We start from the raw sequence: 21432 nt of genomic DNA, 5'->3' as shown, positions 1-21432 counted from the left end.
CAGCTCCGGCACAACGTGCCTCCCTCACGCAGGAGGAGGTATTTTGCTGTTCAGGCACGCACAGCACAGCTGGGTCCCATCTCCCCTGAAAAAAGGTGGCAGGCCAGCTGGAAGCATTGCATGAGCCAGCTCCGGCTCGACAGCAAGCATTTGGACCACCCTTGTCTCAACAGGCAATCTGCTCATATGTTGTGGAGAGGGGAGTATTATTATCCCCATCCTACCTAAGGATCAGAAGCAGAAGATGAAGTTTTATTTGCAAAAGGTCGTCCTTAGTTCCCAGATTCTTCATGTCGTGGCTATCCCAGACCCTTTTAAATGTGTTTATCCATCCATTCTTTCCATGGTTTGCTTCTGATATTTTATTGCAGCACAGATCTAAAGGTGTAAGGGTGTTGAGTGCTGGTGTCTTTCCAAGACTATCCCCTTTCCTCTCTGCTGCTTTGTCAGGGATGGACGAGGACTGGCCAGTTTACACCAAGCCCTGAGAAACGCTTTATCATAAGGGAGGAATTCTCCCTCATTTTGTAGAATCTGGGACAAGGCTGATAATCTGCAAGTGTGGCATTGGAGAAGGGAACTTTTAAAATGGGCTACTGGGAGAACGCTCCTAATTCATTCGCTTTGCCTGATTTGCAGCAACAATTGTACATTGGTTCCAGGGATGGATTGGTTCAGCTCTCTCTGCACAGATGTCACACGTATGGGAAGGCTTGTGCAGATTGCTGCCTTGCCAGAGACCCATACTGTGCCTGGGATGGAAACTCATGTTCCAGATATACCCCTACTTCTAAAAGGTAAGAAGAAAAAAAAAACAACAAACCACAGTGTGCTGTAAAAGATCTTGCTGCTTGCAAGAATTTTAGAGGTTCCTTATCAGAATGTGTTGCCTTTTTACTTGGCATGTCATTTGCCTTAAAATTTGATCATATTCTGGCCATGTTTCACATTTGTGCTTGAAGGGCTGTGAAGACAACATAGCTTTGTTTAAGTGCGTGTGACAGTAACTCAGCTACCGCAGCTAACATCATAAGTGCAGCACTTTCCTTTTTTATGCCAAGTGTATTAAGGCATGGGATGCTCAGATTGAGGTCCAGGTTGTACCTAACTCTGCCTTGAGATGCAAGAGCCTCTCTCAAGCTTCTGAATTTTGCACAGGGCACCACTGTAGTTATAAAATGAAGTTTAACATCGTATCCCAGAGTGGTCAATAATAAAATAGTTTTAATTCCTTGATCTAAATGAATAATTGTATTTGTGGTCTGGCCATGAGAGGGAGACAGAGATTGAAGTACTGTGTTTTGACCACATCGGGAGCGTTTTTCCACCAGCAAAAGAAGCTTTATCTGAACTTTCTGTACCCATCAGCTAGGACAGCAGCACAAACGCACGGAGGGAGAGCATGCTGCAGGCTCTAGCAGCAATGTGCCTAAGCTCTCGGAGTTCTTCGCTGATTTAGCCAGAGCTCTGAGCTTGCTCCTTGACCCAGAGTCTTTCACAGCCTCTTTGTTCCCCTTTGGACGAGGTCTTCCTGATAGTAATTCTTGCAGTGAGGCTTCAGTCTGAGCTCAGGCTGTGGAACAAGACTTTCTACCTTAGGGCTGCAGGGCTGGGACCTGAGCAATTAGACAAACCATTGAAGTTAATGACTCATAGGATATCGTGTCATGGTGTCAAGGAACTTTATGCATTTCTCCTCAAAGCCAAAGCAAACTAAATTCAGAGAAGCATAAATGAAAGGAGAAAAGCAAGTGTTCAGGCTCACTGCAAAGTTAGTGACACATGAGGCTTGCTGAAGCCTGAGGTGGGCTGGGACAGGGAGATTGATGGTCTATGTTTTTTTAACAGATGTGTAGTTTGGTGGGAAGGCCAAAAGTCTGTGGCTCCAAAACAAAGGATGAGTGACTGGCCACGGGAATCCTCCAGTAGATCAGTTACTTTAATATTTTTCTTTTACGTAGCAGCCTGAGCTTCCAGCATGTCTACAGCTTTTATATAGCAACAGACAGCTCGTCTTCGGGACCCCCCCAGCTGCGGCATTGCTCTGCACGTAGCAAGTCCCACTCCTGTTGCCTTCAGCGTGGCTGTGAGGGAGGAAACCATTCCTCCCTGGCTCTCCAATCCTTCTATTAAAAACCTAAAATACAAACTCTTTTTTATTAGCTCTTGGGAGATAAATGCAATCATCCACAGAGGAAGAATTTGTTTTTTTTTTAATGCTATTACACTGAAATTACATAAATCACAGTGAGTTTAAGTAACATACCCAGCAATTAGCAGGCAAGTTAGTTGTGGAAGGGAGCAGACCATCACAGACCATTGTCTCAAGCATTTTTTCTGTACATAAAGATGAAAGATAATCACATTTCTCAATTGTTTGTTACTAAACTAAACCATATGTTTTTCTCTCTTCATTTTGATGATGGGTTTACCAGTCAGTATTACCTTGGGCTGATCCAGAGCTCAATTTTGAATATCTCTGTTGAACCCAAGATCTTTTTTTATGACCTACAACATTAAGGATGTTTTTAGGTATTTCCAAGACAGTCCACCCCACCCGGAGGCCTGTGCCTCAAGCTCCTGAAGCAGGTTTAGACGTCCTTTCTGTCACTATATTACGCACTCTTTATTTTAGGCAGATCTTTTTTCTCTTGAATTTTCTCTTTCCCTCCCAGTGGTTTTCCCAAATCACAGGCCCTTCTCTTGATGTCAATTGTACAAATCTCTCTCAGCCACATGCTGCTTTGAGGGTGAGGCTGGTTTTAGTTAAGACCGTAATTGTCAGCAGTAGTGTGGGAGCAACGCGAGTCCACATCTGCTGAGCTCCTCTGTATTTTGTTGTTGAATTCCAGCAATTAGGCCCAAAGTGTTACAAGTTTGCATGCTCTTCCTATAGGCGAGCCAGAAGGCAAGATGTCAAATATGGAGACCCTGTTGCACAGTGCTGGGATGTGGAAGACAGTGAGTATTTTGCATCTTTCTTACTCTTTTGTTACTTTGGACAACAGTTTACTGTGAGGTTCTCTGCCTGAAAAAAACTTGCTGAGCTTGACAGAATAGCACTGTTAAAGCAGTTGCCTTTCCTACACTTCATATACATTACCCCTCCTGCAGTTGAAGTTGCAGAGCTGGGGCTGCTAAGGGATGGCCGGCATGGGCCAGCACCCTCACATCCCTTATGGGTGCCCCTCCCCAGCACTCACCCAGGGGAGGGAGATGTGCCCCGATGCAAAAACCTCACACATTTCCCTACAAGTAGCTAATGGGATGTGTGTGATGTTTCATACAGAAACAGAGGAGATAGTCCCGCAAAGAAACCTGCAGGGGTGAACGGGGAACATGCCATCTTCTCCCCTTCCACTGCATACACTTGACACAAGTCCCAAGCTCCAGCTGCCAAACCAGCCCCTTCCCCTCCCTGCAGCTACTTAAATACTCCTGTTATTAACAAGAGCCTACCCCCTCTCCCTGTGGGCTCCCCCCGTCCTTTCCCACACCCCCTTTTCAGATGCCAAAGGGTCTGGCTCGCTCCTTTGGCAACTGCAGCACTTCTCTTCCAGCGAGCACTGTCAGTATGAAAACCTGCGGTTACGCGGCAATCTCTGCGGCAGCGTAAAATAAATGAAAAGCATTCAGAACCATGCTTGGGTTTGTCTGGGGCTCTTCTAGCTGCTTATTAAAGCAAACAGCCCAGTCAAAACAGTGTCGATTGTATCGCTGCACTGAACGTCTGATTCAGGATGAGCCACCACTTTCCATTGATCTCTGGTTATTTTTTTGCCATGACAGTGTTGGGTGCCTGCTGCAGATCTCGGCATGAGTCAGTGCAGAAATCAGAGCTGCTTGCCACAGGATCAAAGCCTTCAGTCTGTTGCACAGTACAGAGGGCTCTCACTGTACATGTGTGCTTGCAGACATAGTTAAAAAGTCAGGGTAAAATCTCGTTTCCATTAAAGTCAATGACAAAACTCCTGTTCGTTCCCAAGGGACAGAATTTACTTGCTTGCTGCTTAGTGTGGCTCTCCAAATAGGGGTGTCTGAGACTGTGCAAAGCTCAAGGTTATAGGAACCCTAGCAGAAAGGCTGACAATGTTACATTTTTCTGGAAGAATGAAAGAGATACTGGAAGAGTTAGCTTTGCTAGATAAATGTAAAAAGACTTAGCACAGAAATGGATATTAATCCTTTGCCCCGTTGTAGCACCACCAGTAGAAATTTCATCCAGCTGGGCCTGACTTCTGTGCCAGATGACTGTGCCATAAAACCATGAAGCTGACCTGTGCCACTCCAGGCTCTTGGATTATTTATACCATTTGAGATAATTAATAACATTATGGCTCGAAAACCTATTTAAATTCAGTGCTCCACTGTGTGAGATTCCCTCCCAGAGACTTCATTGGCTGTGTGAAGTTGTTTGGCTCTGCTGAAATCTCAGTGGCACAGTGAAATAAAAGAAAAGCATTTAATGTGGAGGGCTTGAATTTCTATAGATCTCATATAGGTACTTATTATATTGAAAAAACAATCAAAAATTGCATTCATTTTGTTGTTGAGCTAACTTTTGATTTAGGAGACACCACTGCTTTCACCTTCCTTTCTGTTATTGGCAGGGCATAAGAAACAGCTTTAGTGCGATGGTAAGGCAGATAAGAGACAGGTAAGATAGACTAGAAAGAGAAACAGAGATGCAGAGGCTAGTAAATTACTTGCTCAGGTTTACAGAAGGCCAAGCAAGGAGCCCACATCTGCTCATGGCTCCTTCAGTATTTGGTCTGAAACATACACAGAGCATTTGAAATTATACTGAAGGAAGGTAAACTTCAGTTTACTTTAGTCCTGTGACTCCTTTAAAGTTTTTGGGATGAACAGACCAGACGGTACAATCTACCTTTAGCAACTTTAGCTCAGGTTTACAGTTGCATTACTTAAAGGAAAAATACAGATCAGATTTTAAATTCCTCAAAGGTGAAAGCCTCAACTTTAAAATGGAGCAAGCTCATGATATAGATTTTATTGACCTCCTAAAAAACCGGTTGCACTGACGGAAGGTTAGCAGCCGCCTCTAAATCCTCATAGTTATAGTTTAAGCTAAAAGTTAAGTTTCCTTTTGCTTTTTTATAATTCACCCACTCTTACAGCATCTGTTCTGAATCAGGCTATTTTCCCATTGCTTTAAAAACCAGGTCAGGGTTAATCTCCTGTACCATGTTTGCTTTCCAGGCATTAGTCATGAAACTGCTGATGAAAAGGTGATTTTTGGCATTGAATTTAATTCGACTTTTCTGGAATGTATTCCTAAGTCCCAGCAAGCCTCTATTAGGTGGTATATTCAGCGCTCTGGAGAAGAACATCGAGAAGAGGTAAGTTATAGTCATCAAGTCAAGTTTCCTCTATAGAGAATTCACCTGAGCATTAAAAAGCAGGAGTTATTTGGATTAGTCAATGTTCTACTTTTTCTTGCCTCACCTTAGGTATCACATAGCATTCTGCTATCACCATTTGGGGCATGCAGTGCGGAAGAGAGAAACCATTTGCACTGTGTCATAAGCAGGTTTCAATATTTATTCTGACTTACATGCCTTCATATTAAAAAAAAACAAACCCAGAAGAAAAGGTAAATAAGGTTTAATTAATGGTAAAAAATCAAAGTGCTAAACAAAAAAGCACCCTTTTGTCCAGTAATTAACACAACAACTATCCTATAGGTAAAAGTATTTTCAAACCCCTTTGTTTTAATAAAATCTTTGATCCATTTAGTGTCTGATTGCATTCCCTTATCATGTTAAGCAGTGTAGCTAAGAATTGCATGTATGGCTTGCTGCTTCTCTCCATCTCTCCCCAGAGAAGGAATGCTCTGTGCAGTAAAAAAAGATTTTTATTTTTTGAGGGTTTTTTTGTGTGTGCTTTTTTTGTTCTTGTTAGTGGAGTCTGAGAATTTTTCTTAAAAGGCACTCTGTGCTGATGTAGAGATGACATGTTAAAGAACTGCACCTTGCATCTGAAGTAGGAAGCAGTGAGACTTGTGATAGCCCTTCATTCTTGCAGAAGGCAGGTTTAGGGTCTTCACTGGTGGAGAAGCCCTGGCAAAGCCTCAGGGTCCGCACGTACCCCCTACACAATTTCCTGTTGGTTCCTCTGTGAGCTGGTGACAAAAGGACCCTCCGACTTGCCCAGATGGTCAATGCACTGGGACTGATTAGGGCTGGGTTTGAGTGAGATTCAAACCTCAGGAGTTTTCACAGTTTTTCCTTACACGGCTGATTTTGTGTCTGAGGCCATGTCCTGCTGTGATGGCAACCATGGCGTCAGGGAAGGAGCCGGGAAAAGACCTGCCCTTTCAAAGGAGCTGGTCCCAGGTGTCAGATATGCTTTTTTGTTAAATGTTCATCCAAGAAAAAAATTAGTTTAAATGACAGGAATTATCAAACACCCAACCAGTCTTCCACCCTCAATGGTAATTCATCCTATGAGACTTTCTGAGTGCAGAATATGTGCAGGTTCTTTCTAAAGGCTGGTCAGGGCAGGTGCCCGTGAGAACCTCACGTCTGGGTGAGCAATGTGACTCGTGGCAGTAGTCCCAAGTTACTACCCCAGTTGTGTCTTGGCCTGGGAAGCCAGAATAAGGGGGTTCAAGGCACTTCTGATTTTCCACCAGATAAGACAAAAACCACCACACGGCTGTATATTGACTACAACACTGCAGTACTTGTACTCCCCTTCTCTCTCTCATGCTTTGGACTGGCAAAACTTCTTACCTCTGCTTGGAATAAAAACCTGATTAATTTATAGACATGGTGCTTCCCACAATGTGAAGTAAACACCAAAAGAAAGAGATTAATGGTTTGAAACGCCTACTGCCTCTAACCTCCATTAGAGCCCATACTTGAGGATAAAGGCACAGGTGGATGAAGTGAAAAACCCAGCTGGAAGTCTATCAGCCTTTAAAGAGGCATTCACAGGATGGCCAGGGCTGGAAGGGACCTCTGGAGATCATCTAGTTCAACCCCCAGCTAAAGCAGTGTCTCTCAGAGCAGGTTGCACAGGATTGTGTTAAGTGGGTTTTGAATATCTCCAGGGAAGGAGACCCCACAGCCTCTCTCAGCAGCCTGTCCCAGTGCTCTGCCACTCTCAAGGTAAAAAAGCTCTTCCTCATATTCAGATGGACCTTCCTGTGTTGCAGTTTGTGCCCATTGCCCCTTGTCCTGTCACTGGGCACCACTGACAAGAGCCTGGCCCCGTCTTCTTGGCACTTGCCCTTAAGATATTTGTATGGATTGACAAGATCCCCTCCCATCCTTCTCTTCCCCAGGCTGAACAGCCCCAGCTCTCTCAGCCTGTCCTCATCAGGGAGATGCTCCAGCCCCATCATCATCTTTGCAGCCCTCCACTGCCCCTCTCCAGGAGCTCCTTGTCTCTCCTGAACTGGGGAGCCCAGCACTGGGCCCAGCACTCCAGATGGGGCCTCACCAGGGCAGAGCAGAGGGGGAGGATCACCTCCCTCAACCTGCTGGCCACAGTCCTCCTAATGCACCCCAGGGTCCCTTTGGCCCCTTGGCCATGAGGACACACTGCTGGCCCACGGGCAGCTTGCTGCCCACCAGCACTGCCAGGTCTGTCTCCACAGAGCTGCCCCCCCAGCAGCTCAGCCCCAGCCTGTGCTGGTGTGTGGGGCTGTTTGTCCTCAGGGACAGGACCCTACACTTGCCTTGGTTGAACTTCATGAGGTTCCTCTCCGCCCAACTTTCCTACCTGCCCAGGTCTGGCTGAAGGGCAGCGCAGCCTCTGGTGAATCAGCTGCTCCTCCAGGCCTGGTGTCATCAGCAACCTTGCTGAGGGCACACTGTCCCTTCATCCAGGTCGGTGATAGATAAGTTGATCAGGACTGGGCCCTGAGAGAACTCCACGAGCTACAGGCCTCCAGCTAAACTCTGTGCTTTTGATCACAACCCCTCTGAGCATTGCCATTCATTCGGTTCCAACCCATTTCACAGTCCACTCATCTCAGTCACACTGCCTGAGCTTACCTATAAGGGTGTTACAGTATCACCAGGCGTGATTTCCCTTTGGTGAATCCATGCTCACTACTCCTGATAACCCTCTTTTCCTCCACATGCTTAGACATGACCTCCAGGATGAGCTGCTAATTAACACACAGGCATTCATTGTTTGTGCTTTAGTTGATTTACCTTTAACTGCCCTGTAGAGAAGAGGGCTTTACTTCCCTAAGGCAGCAGTTTGGAAATGCACGTCCATATTTGATCAGGGAAACAAGTAAAGTATTTGCTTAATTCTAACCATGTGTTTAAGACTAATTTCAAAGTAAATTTAAGCAGATAGTTAACAGGTTTTGGGGTTTATTGTTTTTAGGGTTGGAGTTTTTTTGGTGTTTTTTCTTCTTTTTTCTGAAGCGGAAGTTATGGAAAGTTTTGAGGAGACTCAATCGTTTAAAAAAAAATGTATTGCAAAAATAGCATGTGCCTGAGCACCTCAAAAAGAGCTACAAACTTTGCTTAAAGCAGCTAGTTCCCTGTGAAGAATGTAAAATTGCTTTATCATAAAAAGTCACACTTCCAGGATTTGAAAGCCTCTTTTGAAGGGCTGCTGAAATTGAAATTTTGAAATTGAGCTTTATCTGTGTCAATTTAGTGGGCCAAAAAAAAAAAAAAAATCAGTTGATTTTCTTATGGATCACAGGTTCAGATAGGCCGCTGAAGGTCAGGAAGCCAAACTCAAGCTTACTTGATCATAAATCAAACTGCAGGTCAAATCAACTTTTGAACAAAGTTAGGGCAGTTAACATAGCCCAAGTTAAAGCTATATTATTTTTTTGCCATGCTTTGTGTTTCCAAAAGGTTCCTTGTGGCAGTGACCTGGCCGCTGCTGCTTGTTCCGGGCCAAATGCCAGGTGCCCAGGCATGGTGGTGGCCAGTACTGCAGGATGGCCCAGCGTGCCAAGGATGTGCACAAGGAGAGAGAGTAAGGGAATGCATGCATATGTGTGATGGCATTTAAAGCTCCAGCAAGCACACAGCATACATCTTTGCACATTAGCAGCCTTCCACAGCAATGTTTACTGGGCTTGCTCTGTGTAAACAGTCTGACATCTGTTTGTAGGAGAAAAGCAAAGCTTTGCTAAAAGGCTAGATTAACCTTTGAGGCAAATTTAGAAGAAAATTTGAAGGAGAAATCTGCAGACAGATTTTCTGCATTATGAATGCTAACAGTAGGCAAATAGCTTTTTACCACATATCGTCCCTAAAGCCATAGCAGTGTTTCTGTGATCTAGCTTTGATAAAATAGAAGTTGGAGCACATGTTCCACAACTCCTCAGGGTGGTTTTGTTAGTTTATGTATTTTTTTTTCAGCCTTTGAAGATAAATATATAAATGCCTGTATAAATGCATATGCATGCATTGAAGGTTACAGGATTAGATCACTTAAAGACAGGATACAGCTATTAGTTCTGTTTGGTTTCTGCCAGAAAATTCTTATAGTAACAGAATTTCTAGTGGTTTGGCCCAGGTTGGTTCCAGGATCCTAAGAACTTGAACTCCTTCTGAGCAAACTCATCTTGCAGATCTCCAATCATCATATCAGGAGACATAAGTTTTAGAAGAAAAAGAAAAAAAAGTTTGGGGTTTTTTTGTTATTTTTAAGATAAAGTTATTAATCTAGAAATGTCATGGTTTCAAGTGCATGTACCTAAAGTTAAATTCCTAATTTCATATATGGCTGCCTAAATAAATCAGTGGGCCTGTAGAGGTGTTGAAAAATCACTCCTCTTATTAGATAGGATAAGGGTATTTGCAGGTTAAGATGTTAATCCCTTGTTAATTTGGGGATTCAGAAATCGAGATTTTAACTTTTTCTAATTTGACTTATCAGTGAAAATGAATTAATCAGTATTAGAGCCTAATTGGAGGCCTTCCCAGAAAATCCAAAGAATGGCAGAATGATTGACTTTCTTTTCAAAGTACTTCAGTTTGACAAAATTACCATATGAGACAGAATATGACAGTGTGGTCATATTTAATGTATAACCTGATCTTTGCTCAGCCAATGCCTTATCATAACTTTTCCCATTACAACTGTATTTTCTGCTCGCTCTCTCTCCTTTCCTGCAGCAGGTTTCTCAAATATCACTGTACATGATTTTAGTGGGTGCTGTAGCAGTGTAACGTACTGTGATGATGATACCATGCTTTGCAAATGACTCACACCTGGAACTTAGGTTACAGACTTTTAGTTCCAGGGCTGGAACTGCAATGTCTCAGCAAGTTTCTAAAGCTGGTTTTACAAATAGATGGCTTTGCACTGTCCTGGACACGCACTACAGCTTCCAGAGGGAAGGAAAAGGTGAAATCCAGACTAGATGGGAAGCATTTGGCCCAGCAGGATATCCCCAGCATTTCACCCTTAGGGTCATGGTTCAGAATGTGACTTCCAGGCAGAGCAACCTGTGGGGAGGGACAGGATCTCCTGCGGTACAGGAGCTGTCACCAGGTCATTTTGCTGCCAGTGGGAGTATGTTTCCCTGTAGTTTGGGGCTGTTTGAAGGTCAGGAGTCAAATATCTAGTGCTTTTGTGTTTAGTGTTGCTCATGCAATTGATTATGTTTGTTCCTGTTCACACAGGATTAGTCACTGAGATGAGGGAGAACATTTCAGTGGCTGCAGTTCATGAAAGAAGAGCAGGGATGTCATACGTTCGTAATGTCTTAAACTGCTGAAGTTTTCTGAACCTTAAAACAGATATTTATGTATTTCTCAAAAAAAATCGTATGTATTATATTGTGTATATAATAGGCACCAGGACTGCCAGAAGCAAATGCATAGCTCCCCACAATGCCATTAATTTTGGTGCCCTGTGCCTCTGAAAAGTATTACCCCCCCCTGCTTTAGGCTGACTTTGCTCCCAGTCTGCTGGGGCTCCCAGGTCTGCCAAACTGCCACCTCCCCTGCAGGGACAGAACCAACCTGAAGTGACAGAATAGGTGCAGATCACTCTTAACTCTCTCCTTCCTGCTCTGTTCAGACCTGGGGGTGAAAATGAATCCACCAAAAGGCAGGAGGACATTTCAGTTTTTTCTTCAGTGGTTCTCACCCTTTCCATATTCCTGCCCACAGCCCTGGGCTGTGTTTTTCTGACAGACCCAGCTTGATGACCATCTGGTGGTTTGGTAGGTACACGAGTTTGGACAGGACATCTTGCCAGGCACAAGACTGTGACCCCACCGCAGCAAATAGGTCTTGTTTCCATTCCACATTTTAGCCAGACTGAAAAGACGTTTTTCAGTTTATCCAAGACATAAGCTTCTCTTTTTTTGTGGCTGCGGATTGTCGTGTCATCATGGCCAGTTTCTTTGTTACAAACATCTGGTCAGCAGCATCTTGTGAAAAAATGGTCACAGATTCAGTGCCAGCCCCAAAAGCTAAGAGCTGGGTGGGAGCTGAGTAAGGGGGAGGACATGCACCAAGAACTGAGTTTCCAGCAGTACCTTCTGTGAGAGTAGTTCAGTGCTTGAATCCTTTGGTCAATGAGAAAGAGATCAAGAGAGTGGGAAAAATAAGAAGAGGTTCATTCTGCAGCCTAGGGACTACTTATAGCTTTCATGCTTTTACTCTTTTATTTTATATGACCCATTGGTCTCCCCGCCAATACCTCGAGATTCTTAAATAAGACTAATATTTTTGACAGTTTCCTGGGGAAAAAGAAGAAATAACTCTGAACTGAGAGATAGCACGTGACATTTCTCCTTTGATTTGGATATACTGGGGGAGGGGTGGAGGGGAGAGGGAGAGTTTAAAATTTAGTCTCAGAATAGGAAGTTAGCTTCACCTTGAAAATAACAGGAATCATGCATTCCCATAATGACATTGCACCAGCAACATGTTCTTCATTTTTCCTGTGGCTTCTTGATAAATAAAAAAAACATGTTTAAAAAAAAATAAAAGAAAAAAGGGAGAGAGAAATTAATTCTACAGCTGCGTTGAAGTTAAATGATTATTTTCACAGTACAAGAGAAACAAAGTAATGTGTAACAATAATGCCAAAAAACCCCAGAGTGATCTTTATTTCCAGTCGAATGATGAGGATGAAGAAGAAAACAATAGAGAAAGATGAATTCTCAGCAAATGTTCCTCATTTTCTTTTCTCCCCTTCTCAATTTGTTCAGGGGTTGCACCCTAACCAGATTACCACTAACATTTTTTTCACATGTTGATTAATGAGGGAAGGCAGGCTTTGAAGCCACTTTCTTCTCCCAGACAGGTGCAGTGTTTAACTGTGAAAGAGTTGACATGTGAATTATTTGTACAGAGGGAGCTATCTAAACACATCGTTAGCAAAGGACAAAAGGCATTGACCTAACCTGGTGTCACAGCACTTCCAAATCCTTGGTTGCTTTCCAACTTACTGATTGTTTAAATGTTTGCCATCGTTATTGGCAATGCCTATTTTTTCCTCCATTGTTAAATTCAGGTTGTGAAAACAGTGTTTGATTTGCATGGAGATCTTTTTTCCCTTTGTCAAATATTACCAGTATCTCTGGCATGTGGCAAAATTCAGGTAATGTAACTGTAGGCAAACTTATGGGCTTCTCATGAAGGGTAAAAGATACAGTCTGTTGATAAAATATTGTAAAAAATCTGCTCCCACTCCGCTAGGAAAAGAAAGTTAATAGTAATCAATTGCTTTGTTTTTGTGGCTTATGATTTGTTCCCTATTGAACAAAACTATGTCTCTCATGTTTAAGTTTTATTGTATGCTCAAATTTAAGCACATGTCAGCAAGCTTTTATGAATGAAGCCTTTGTGCTTCTGAATTGTCAAATACTATTTACAAATATTTTAGGAGAGTTATTGATTATGGCATGGGGGAGGAGGGGGACGGACAATGACAATGAATCCACAGTTGTCCAAAACAAAATTATGTCTTCTATCTAACTAGTCCTTTCACTCTCCTCAAAATTTAATAAAATATGTTTTACATCTATAGGTCAGGAACCAAAGAGCACATTAAGCAGTCAAGCGAAAGGTTAAAGATCTACTACCAAGTAATGAAATGCCAGGTGTTTATGAAACTCCAGAGCCCTGTGAGGGGAAAAGTAGAGGGGCAAGACAGGAAGAGTTCTGAACCTATGGGTAAAACAACATAAACAGGATACCAAACAGAGAAGGGGGGGGGGGGGGGGGGGGGGGGGGAACAGTAATGAAGTGCTGCTCAATACTTGTGAAATCAGAGCCATAATTTCATCCTGCCAGAGGATAAGACAGGAATGAACAATGAAGGCACAGAGGAGGAGGAGGTGACAGTCACTGTAAATCAATACCCAAGGTTAACACAGGACATTCAGTAAGAACACTGCTTCATTAAAAATAGGAATCATGATGGGCTGGGATTAAGGGACGTGTCCAATTTAGACGCTGTTAGCTTTCTCTGCAGTATCCCAAGGCAGATGGGGAGGCAACTCCATCAGTTAACACGTTTACGACTAGAAAGTGATGGCTGCTAAACAAATGGTAAATAGTTATGAGTAGCAGGGTGCTGGACTTGGGGGTCCAGTGATCTTTTCAAGTCTAGATCTGCCATTATTCTGCCTTCCTTTCACTGAAAATAGGCAAAGCACTACTGAGGGCTCTTTGGATTGGTGCCCAGCCAGCTGAAACAGCCAGCTGGAGATCTTCCAAGTGTAGGAGGTACACAGCTGTCAAGACGCTCTAGACTACAATACTGGCAGGGCCACCGATAGGCAGATGCTACTGCTGCAATTGCATCAAGCCCTAAGCTCAAAGAGATCCATCCTGTTTTCACTCAGACAATGTGGGAACTTGGTCTTTGCATAGTGCCTTATGAAACCCAAATGTCTGGCAATGAGCTGCTTCTTCCCACTCTTTTCCCTAATTTGCTCAAACTTGGGTCTTCACATTGACATGAAGCTTGGGCAGAAGAAAGGGGGGGTTCCTTGCCATATTGCAACAGCCAAGCCTCCCAGCGCTTCCACCTGGCCCCTGCTCCTGCTTCTCTCTCTGGGGTACATCAGCACAAGGAAACATCTGCCCTAGACATATTTCTGCCTACAGCTACCTCTTTGTGGATTCCTATATGCATTTCATGCTCCTGTTTTTAGCATAAGAAAGGTACATTTACTTGGAATGAAGTGTCACTAGCTGATAAATTGAGGACTCCTGCCCTATGCTGTAGGTCTGGAGGTGGAAAGGTGGTCTTTGCTACTCTGTCTCCCTCCTATCTTCTGTGTATGTGCTTGTGGCTTGACTATGATTTCTCTGGTTTAAACACAGTGTAGTAAATCAAAAGTAGCTTGTGCTTATGTAGCACCTGTTGTCAGGACAATCAATTTTCCAGGAATTTCTTGAAATTAGTATGATTTCACCCTGCTGGTGCCAAGTAGGCATGCTTATATACAGTTTACAAACAAGGAAACTAAAGCTCAGGGTTGACCCAACACCGTCAAATAGTGGGAGGAGCCAAAAAAATATTTGGCTGCAGAACCAGGCACGTTCTGACCAGGCTTTTGTAGCAGTTGTTTTCTTGTCTTTGCTGCAGGCAGATGAATAGCAGTACACAGGCTTATATGCATCCACACACACATCTATATATCCATCTACCTACCCACCTACTTACCTACCTACTTACCTATCCAATCTGTGTGTCACTGAAGACTGCTACAGCTGATACAGTATTAAGCCATCTATCTCTCTCTCTGCATGTAATTTATATATATGTGTATTGCTTTTTCTGGTGATCTCAAAATAGTCTTTCAAATTTTTTAACCCTTCCAAAGTCATTATCATAGAAACTTAGAAAGGGTAAAGCTAAAAGCCCTGGGAGGTCATCTCATCCATCTCTTTGCTCCAGGGGACCCTATTATGATAAAGTGCTAGTGAGTTAGAATCATAACAGATGGAGAATCATACGTATGTATACACTTTTTCCCATGGAGTAGAAAAGGGAATCATGTGCAGATTTTTTACATAAAGAAACAGTGTGTAGCTTACCCACTGTGAATAAATCTAATTTAGTCATCTTTATGCCTCCCTGATCTTCATCCTCTGAAGTTTGCTGGAGGGTCAGATGTGCACTCTGGGAAATTTTCCACATTCTGTGTTGGTTCTTTCTGCCTCCACTCCCCCCCCCTTCTTAAACCCACTACTCAGCCTTGTGCTTAAGTGTTTCTACGTTATCGCAATGCCACCAGCAGCGCTGAGGCTGTGCTGAGGGCCCTGGCTTTGCTGGGGGCTGCGCAAGCAGTGCTCCAGGTCCCTTGTGCCATGGTGTGCCACAGCCTCTGCATGACAGCAGAACATAGCACACCTGGGAGGTGACAGCTTTGGGCTGGACCAGGATCATTTTCAAAGGAAATGCTGGTGTTGGACACTGGGACCTAGGGCTCTGCTTTCTGCTTCCACCTCTGCTACTAATCTTTATATGGTCTTTGGCAAATCACTTACCTTCTATGCTTCCCAGCTGCAAAAATACTTAGGTGCCCAGTACCCCATCCTGTTGTGGTTTTCTTTTCTTTTCTTTTCTTTTCTTTTTTTTTTCTTCCCAGTGGTGGGCTTATGCTTTTATGCTTTTTTTTTTTTTTTTTCTTGGGTTATTTTGGAAATCATTTTCAGATCACCAGATATGTAACTTACCTGACAGTGTTATTACTCTAAGGTGCACCTTATTTTTAACATGTGAGATCGTGCTGTATTTTTTGAAATATTTCCATTCATAAACGAAATTGCAGTTCCACGCTGACAGACTTCAGCTCTCACTTGCAATCTCATTCTTTTCTTTGCTTTTTTTTTTAATGGGTTTTTTTTTTCCTCTACATCCTTCTTCACAGATCTTAGCAATAAAAGAATTGTACTTTGTTGCATTTGTCTAACCACATTGGGTGTTTTTAATCACCTCTCAGAGAGTCAAAGCCAGGATCAACTTCCTTTTGTAAAACCTGGTCAAAAAGATCAGAATCACAGCATTTCACTTTAAAAATCAGTAGTAGTATTTATTTTCAAGTGTAATAGTAGGGCCTCAGCTCTCCACATATGTGTAAGCATACTGGTATATTGGGTGCATTAGCGATACCTCAAGAAAAGCAGTTAAACGAGTGGGATCTGTGGCACTGAGTAGCTACCCTTCCTTGGGGAATGCGGTCTGACTCATTGCACTGGGGTGTGACGAGTGTTACTGTCTGTCCTTTCAGCTGTACAGCATGTGTCTTTTACAGCTGCATGCTGAATGGTAAGTGATGCAGATGCTATAGTTAGGAGCAGAACTCAACCACTGAAAGGATCTCCCGGTATTGGTCCCAGCTGCTCATGCCCCACTCTGTGCTGGCACCCAGGGACAAGGGACGTGCCGTGTGCCAGCCGAGGCTTTTCTCCACCTCAGTGTAGACTGACATGCATTCTGGTTTTGCTGATGAAACTCACCTATAGCATTCTTTTTTGTCCAACCCCACAGCTGAAGGCTGACGAAAGGGTCATCAAAACAGAGCATGGGCTGCTGATCCGCAGCTTGCAAAGAAGGGATGCGGGAGCCTATTTCTGCAAAGCCCAGGAGCACACTTTTGTCCATACCATTGTGAAACTGAATTTGAACATCATTGAGAATGGACAAATGGAAAGCACTCAGAAAACTGAGGATGATGAGGGTCGGGTGAGAGATTTGCTGACGGAGTCCCGGCTGAGGTACAAGGACTATATCCAGCTCGTCAGCAGCCCCAGCTTTAGCCTGGATGAATACTGTGAACAGATGTGGCACCGGGAGAAGAGGAGGCAGCGGAACAAAGGTGGTGCCAAATGGAAGCATGTGCAGGAGATGAAAAAAAAGCGAAACCGAAGGCACCATGAGCCAGCCGGGCCACTATCTACATAGTTTGCAAATGCTATTTAAAGAAAGGACATTTTCCGTGAAAAAAGAAAAAGAAAATAATACTGTGTTCTAGTTTTGTGCAACTTGCCTATGAATTAGTACTGCTTCTTATTGAGATCAGATAACTCACCATCACTAATAATCTGTATGAGACTGTACAAGCGGATTCTATACCAAATGAGATATTCCTTATTGGAGTACCACACACCAGGCAATAATTTCAAATGAATTCATTAAAAAGAAAACGTACACTTTTAGCTAATTTCTGGGTAGCCTGAGGCTACGTGGGCTGTGTTCTGTACTTCCTGCATAATTTTCACATAGGATTTGGTGTCCGTGTTCCCATGTTAATATTTGCTGCCACATTCCACCCCAGAGGTGGCTACATTTCAGGGGAGGGCAGATGTATTTCTAGTTCTTTGGCATCTTTCTGAAAAGAAGCATGGTAGAAATGTGTGACAGATCTGCAAGAATACCCGCTAATTTACCCATTGGGCTTGTATACAGGCACGTGGGTGGGGTTTGCTAGCACAGACAGGCACAGCAAAAAATCAAATTAAGTATTGGCTTAGCAACAGCATTCATTCTCCCTATAAAAAAAAAAAAAAAAAAAGAGAACGCATAATCATAGTTTAAGAGAGGGGAATTATCGAGCGTTACTCATTAGAGTTTGACTAGCCACCAGTTTGCAGCCCATCTGCTGAAATGAAATGTTGACTCTAATTGAAACTGCCACCGAGATGCTTGGAAGTAAATTTCCTAAGTGGTCAGTGGGAGGTATGTGCACAAATCCTATTAACAAATAATGGGATTCCTGCCTGCACCTCTCCTGACTCTCCGAAGGTTTGACTCTGACTGTTTCTCTGGCTGTTTGCTAGCTTTATGCAGAGGAAAAGAAAGATAAAAGACAATAATAAAGCTAAAAAAAAAAAAAAAAAAGACGATGAGGGAAAATATTTAGTGGCTGAGACCAGTGCTCTTGACACAGAGCTGACATTCCTCAGATGTGTGTATTCTTTGGGATTTTCTCCCAAAGGTCTTATGTATTTTTAAGTTGAAAATTTGCATCGTTGGAATTAATACTTTTATTATAATTAAATAAAACAAAAGATGTCCATGTGTAAATAAAACTTTTAAGTTTGAAATTTGCTATATACCATAATTTTCATTTGTAAAGTGTTCCTTGGTTCATATTGTGTTTTAATAGTGTAAATTTTTCCATATAAGCAAGAAACACTGACTTCACTCCTGTCTATTTTACATGCATGTGATTTCGTTGATTTTATTCCTGATATGCAGCAACAAACACAGGCTCAAAATCAGGCCTACTGTCTCTTCTCATGAGTCACCGCCCCCCCTTTCCTCTCTTCCAGCTAACCTCCCTCCGTTTTGCCTTTCACGCCTTTTTGAGTGTGAAATGACAAATTAGCCACTTCCTCACATGGAAGAGAGCTTTGACGGATACCAAAACGACAGACTTTGCTTGTTTCTCATGCATTCTACAGATCTTGAGAGCAAAGTCTGTGGGAAACCCATGTAATTGGTGTGCACCTCATTAAGGAACCGAAAACATTGGCTCTGAAAGTTGCAGATTCGCCCTTGCCCATGCTGGTGTTTGTGTGCGCATTCAGTTCCTGATCTATAGTTGTGTAGATCCAATTTGCATCGTTGTTCATTTCCTCTCTGCTGAAAGTCAGATATAGTGAAGTGTTTGTCAGATTTCAGCAAGGAATCTCAGCTTACCCACGTTTCTTGTAAAACCCCAAGGCTGAGTTGTTGCATGTGTTGTATAAAAGCCAGCGATGCCATATGTCATTAATTTTAGGTGCTTTTTTAATAGGAGATGTATGAGTTAATTAGGAGATGTTAGATAGCATGCCTACAATGCTTTGATAGTGTAAAGCACTGAGTGCTAAATATTATAAAATATGGCTGTGGGGAGGAGGGAATTTCTCAGCACAGGACCTTTAATCAGCAGAGAGACTGACGCTGAAGGTACTAACCAGTCATACAGTACTTTGAGAGTATGTAGACTCTCAAAAAGAGAACTTTTTGCCATTTTTGCTGCAAAATAACATCGGCCAGGCATTTCACAAGAGGCTCGTCATGTTGGGTACCCTGATTTTAAGGCCAATTAAGACTACTTAAAGGAGGAATGGGGGGGTAATAAACTACTACATATAAAGCACCCTAAGACAGGGATACTCAATATTCTTGGCTGGAAGGTTGTGCTGTCACCATACAGAACCTGCCCAATTATTCCTTATTGGAATTTTATCAGTCCACAACGTCCCATTTCTCGGACTTGGACATAAGTAAATGAGTGGAACGACACCAAGTCTATGGAATAACAGTGGTCTGCATTCGCATACACTGACAAAGGACCTACTCTTCTACCCAGTGGTGACGCAGTACTTTAATTATTGCATTTCAGATGACTCTCATCACATGTTTGCCTAATTCATAAAAAAGCAAACCCATGGTTTTTCTCTTCCATGAAAATGAAATAATCTGTTTTATGCTTAGATATAATTGGGGTTATGCATTCTACAAATGACCCCCCCCAACTGACTTTAGTAGAAGTCTGGGATGACTAAGGGTCTCAGTGCTGGGAGCATTAGATTTAAATGGTTGAATTAAAATGTTATTACTCTTAAAACAACTTTCATTTCTTTTATTTCAAATGTTGCTGCAATGAGATTCTTCTTAAAGAAATGACCTCATCAGTCTGGGGTACAGTGGTAGTGTAAACCCCCAAGTGAGATATAAGGCCTCTTCCATCACGGGAAATAAATTCAATATGCCCCAAACCAGTGTGCTGTATTGGGTTCATGCCACCCCAGGGAGCATATTTAATGGTGTTGCATAGATAAAAGTCAATGTTTTGGTACACTGGGTAAGATGTACGCTGTAGGTGGCAGGACTGGCACAGCTGCTCATGCACAGCAGATCCACATGAAACCAGAGCCTGGAGGACCTTGGAGATCATGGAATGAGAGAGACAGATCAGGGATCACTCCAGGAGGTAAGACAGGGTTTTGTTAGGCAGGACTCAGCAGTGCAGACCCAGGAGGAGGAGCAGGAGGAGCGGTGGGTCTCTCTTTGCAACCTGCAGTCCCAGAGAGGCTTCAGGGGATGAGCTAGCCCAGAAATCTTAACAGGAGGGGATCCCCCTCTTTTCAGAATATTTCATCTTCTGTATAATTTAAAGGCTCAACTCTTAGGACTGCTTAGATTTCAAATCAATGATTTGGGGGTCAGCTGGGCTGCTGTGATCTGTACTATGAGCCACAACAGGCCCATAGTTAAAATGAAACTGAGCCTTGCCTCCTTCAAGAGCTCCATAAAAGTGAAGTTGAACAAAGGTTTGTCCAGAGTGGAAAAAAGCTGCCTCCGCCTTAATAACTGTAGGTTTTTAACAGATCCCTTAGCGCATATGATACAACATAGATATTTATTTACATATGCATTCAACCAGGAGTCCAATTATTAATACATTATCTTTTCATTCAACAAAACCTTTCCATTGACCCTGCTTTAACAAAAGGTCAGTGTTGGGCTGTGCTGAAGTGGCTTCAAACAGGTTCTTAGAATCACCAGCACAATGTGAGCTGTAGTTATAAAAATGCTGAAAACTGACATAAGCTTTAAAACCCAACAGAGCCCTAAATTTTGTAGCGATCTTGCAGTCAGTTAAAATAAAACAGAAAATGGGATTAGCAGAAAAAGGAATAAAGTATTAACACTTATTCTGATAAACTAGTTCCATTACTGGAAACTGTTCCAACAACAGGTGTGAATGCGTGTTCAAGCCATAAGCAAATACTCTCCTCTCCAAGCCATTAAACTTACATTGCTTGAGGTATCTAAGAGCCTGAATACCTTCTAGTTCATGCATAGATTTTGGACCTGGTTCTTATGTCACTCATAACAAAGTAATTAGGCTGAATGCAACAGATTTCCTCTGGTTCATGTGCTTTTGAGATCAGAAGATCCCTACAGTTCAAGTGCTGTGAACCTTTTAGTCTAACCTTTATGGATATTGATCTGCATTTAACAATTCAGATAATGAATAATTATTTGTTATTATTACTCATTATTCATGTAATAAGCCCATGTCTCATAATAATGTCTGTCTCAATATTTAATAACGACTAATGGAAAATGAGTTTACTAATGTTTTGTCATATGAGCATATGTGTATGGGATTGCACATACAAATGTCTTATTTTCTGTTCATTTTGTAACAGGTTAATTTGCAAAAAGCAAATGTGATTTCAAGAATGAAGGTGCAGCTCAGCTTCCACTGACAGCAGAGATTAAAATCCTTCTGCAACTCAATTGTGGCCTAAGGAGACAATAGTCTATTTATAGGCTGGTAGTCAAACACCCAAAGTTATGTGTTGTTCTGTAGAGTGTATTGGCCTGGTTCTTCTTGCACATAGTTGTAGATGATACGTGGAGGTCTAAAGAATTACATCTGCATGAATGGAAAATTAAGCCCACATGTCTCTCTAATATATTCTGTTACATTTTATAAACTTTAAA

General features: G+C 42.6%; 1 protein-coding gene across 4 annotated transcripts in view; it reads left to right on the top strand.

Annotated features, from left to right (window-relative positions):
* Nucleotides 1-21225, top strand: part of SEMA3D (semaphorin 3D) — a 147995-nt gene extending 126770 nt beyond the window's left edge. For all 4 annotated transcript variants that reach the window (XM_040595919.1, XM_040595918.1, XM_040595916.1 and 1 more), the window contains 4 exons: nt 640-797; nt 2897-2961; nt 5221-5360; nt 16474-21225. In XM_040595919.1, the coding sequence (XP_040451853.1) occupies nt 640-797; nt 2897-2961; nt 5221-5360; nt 16474-16887 (777 nt within the window). In that variant the 3' untranslated portion in view covers nt 16888-21225. The remainder of the gene's footprint in view (nt 1-639; nt 798-2896; nt 2962-5220; nt 5361-16473) is intronic.
* The last annotated feature ends 207 nt before the right edge of the window (nt 21226-21432 follow it).

This window comes from Falco naumanni, chromosome 5, assembly GCF_017639655.2.
Source record: "Falco naumanni isolate bFalNau1 chromosome 5, bFalNau1.pat, whole genome shotgun sequence".
NCBI classification, from domain to species: domain Eukaryota; kingdom Metazoa; phylum Chordata; class Aves; order Falconiformes; family Falconidae; genus Falco; species Falco naumanni.
The sequence above is the reverse complement of the archived record's forward strand: the minus strand, read 5'-3'. Positions and strand labels throughout refer to the sequence as shown.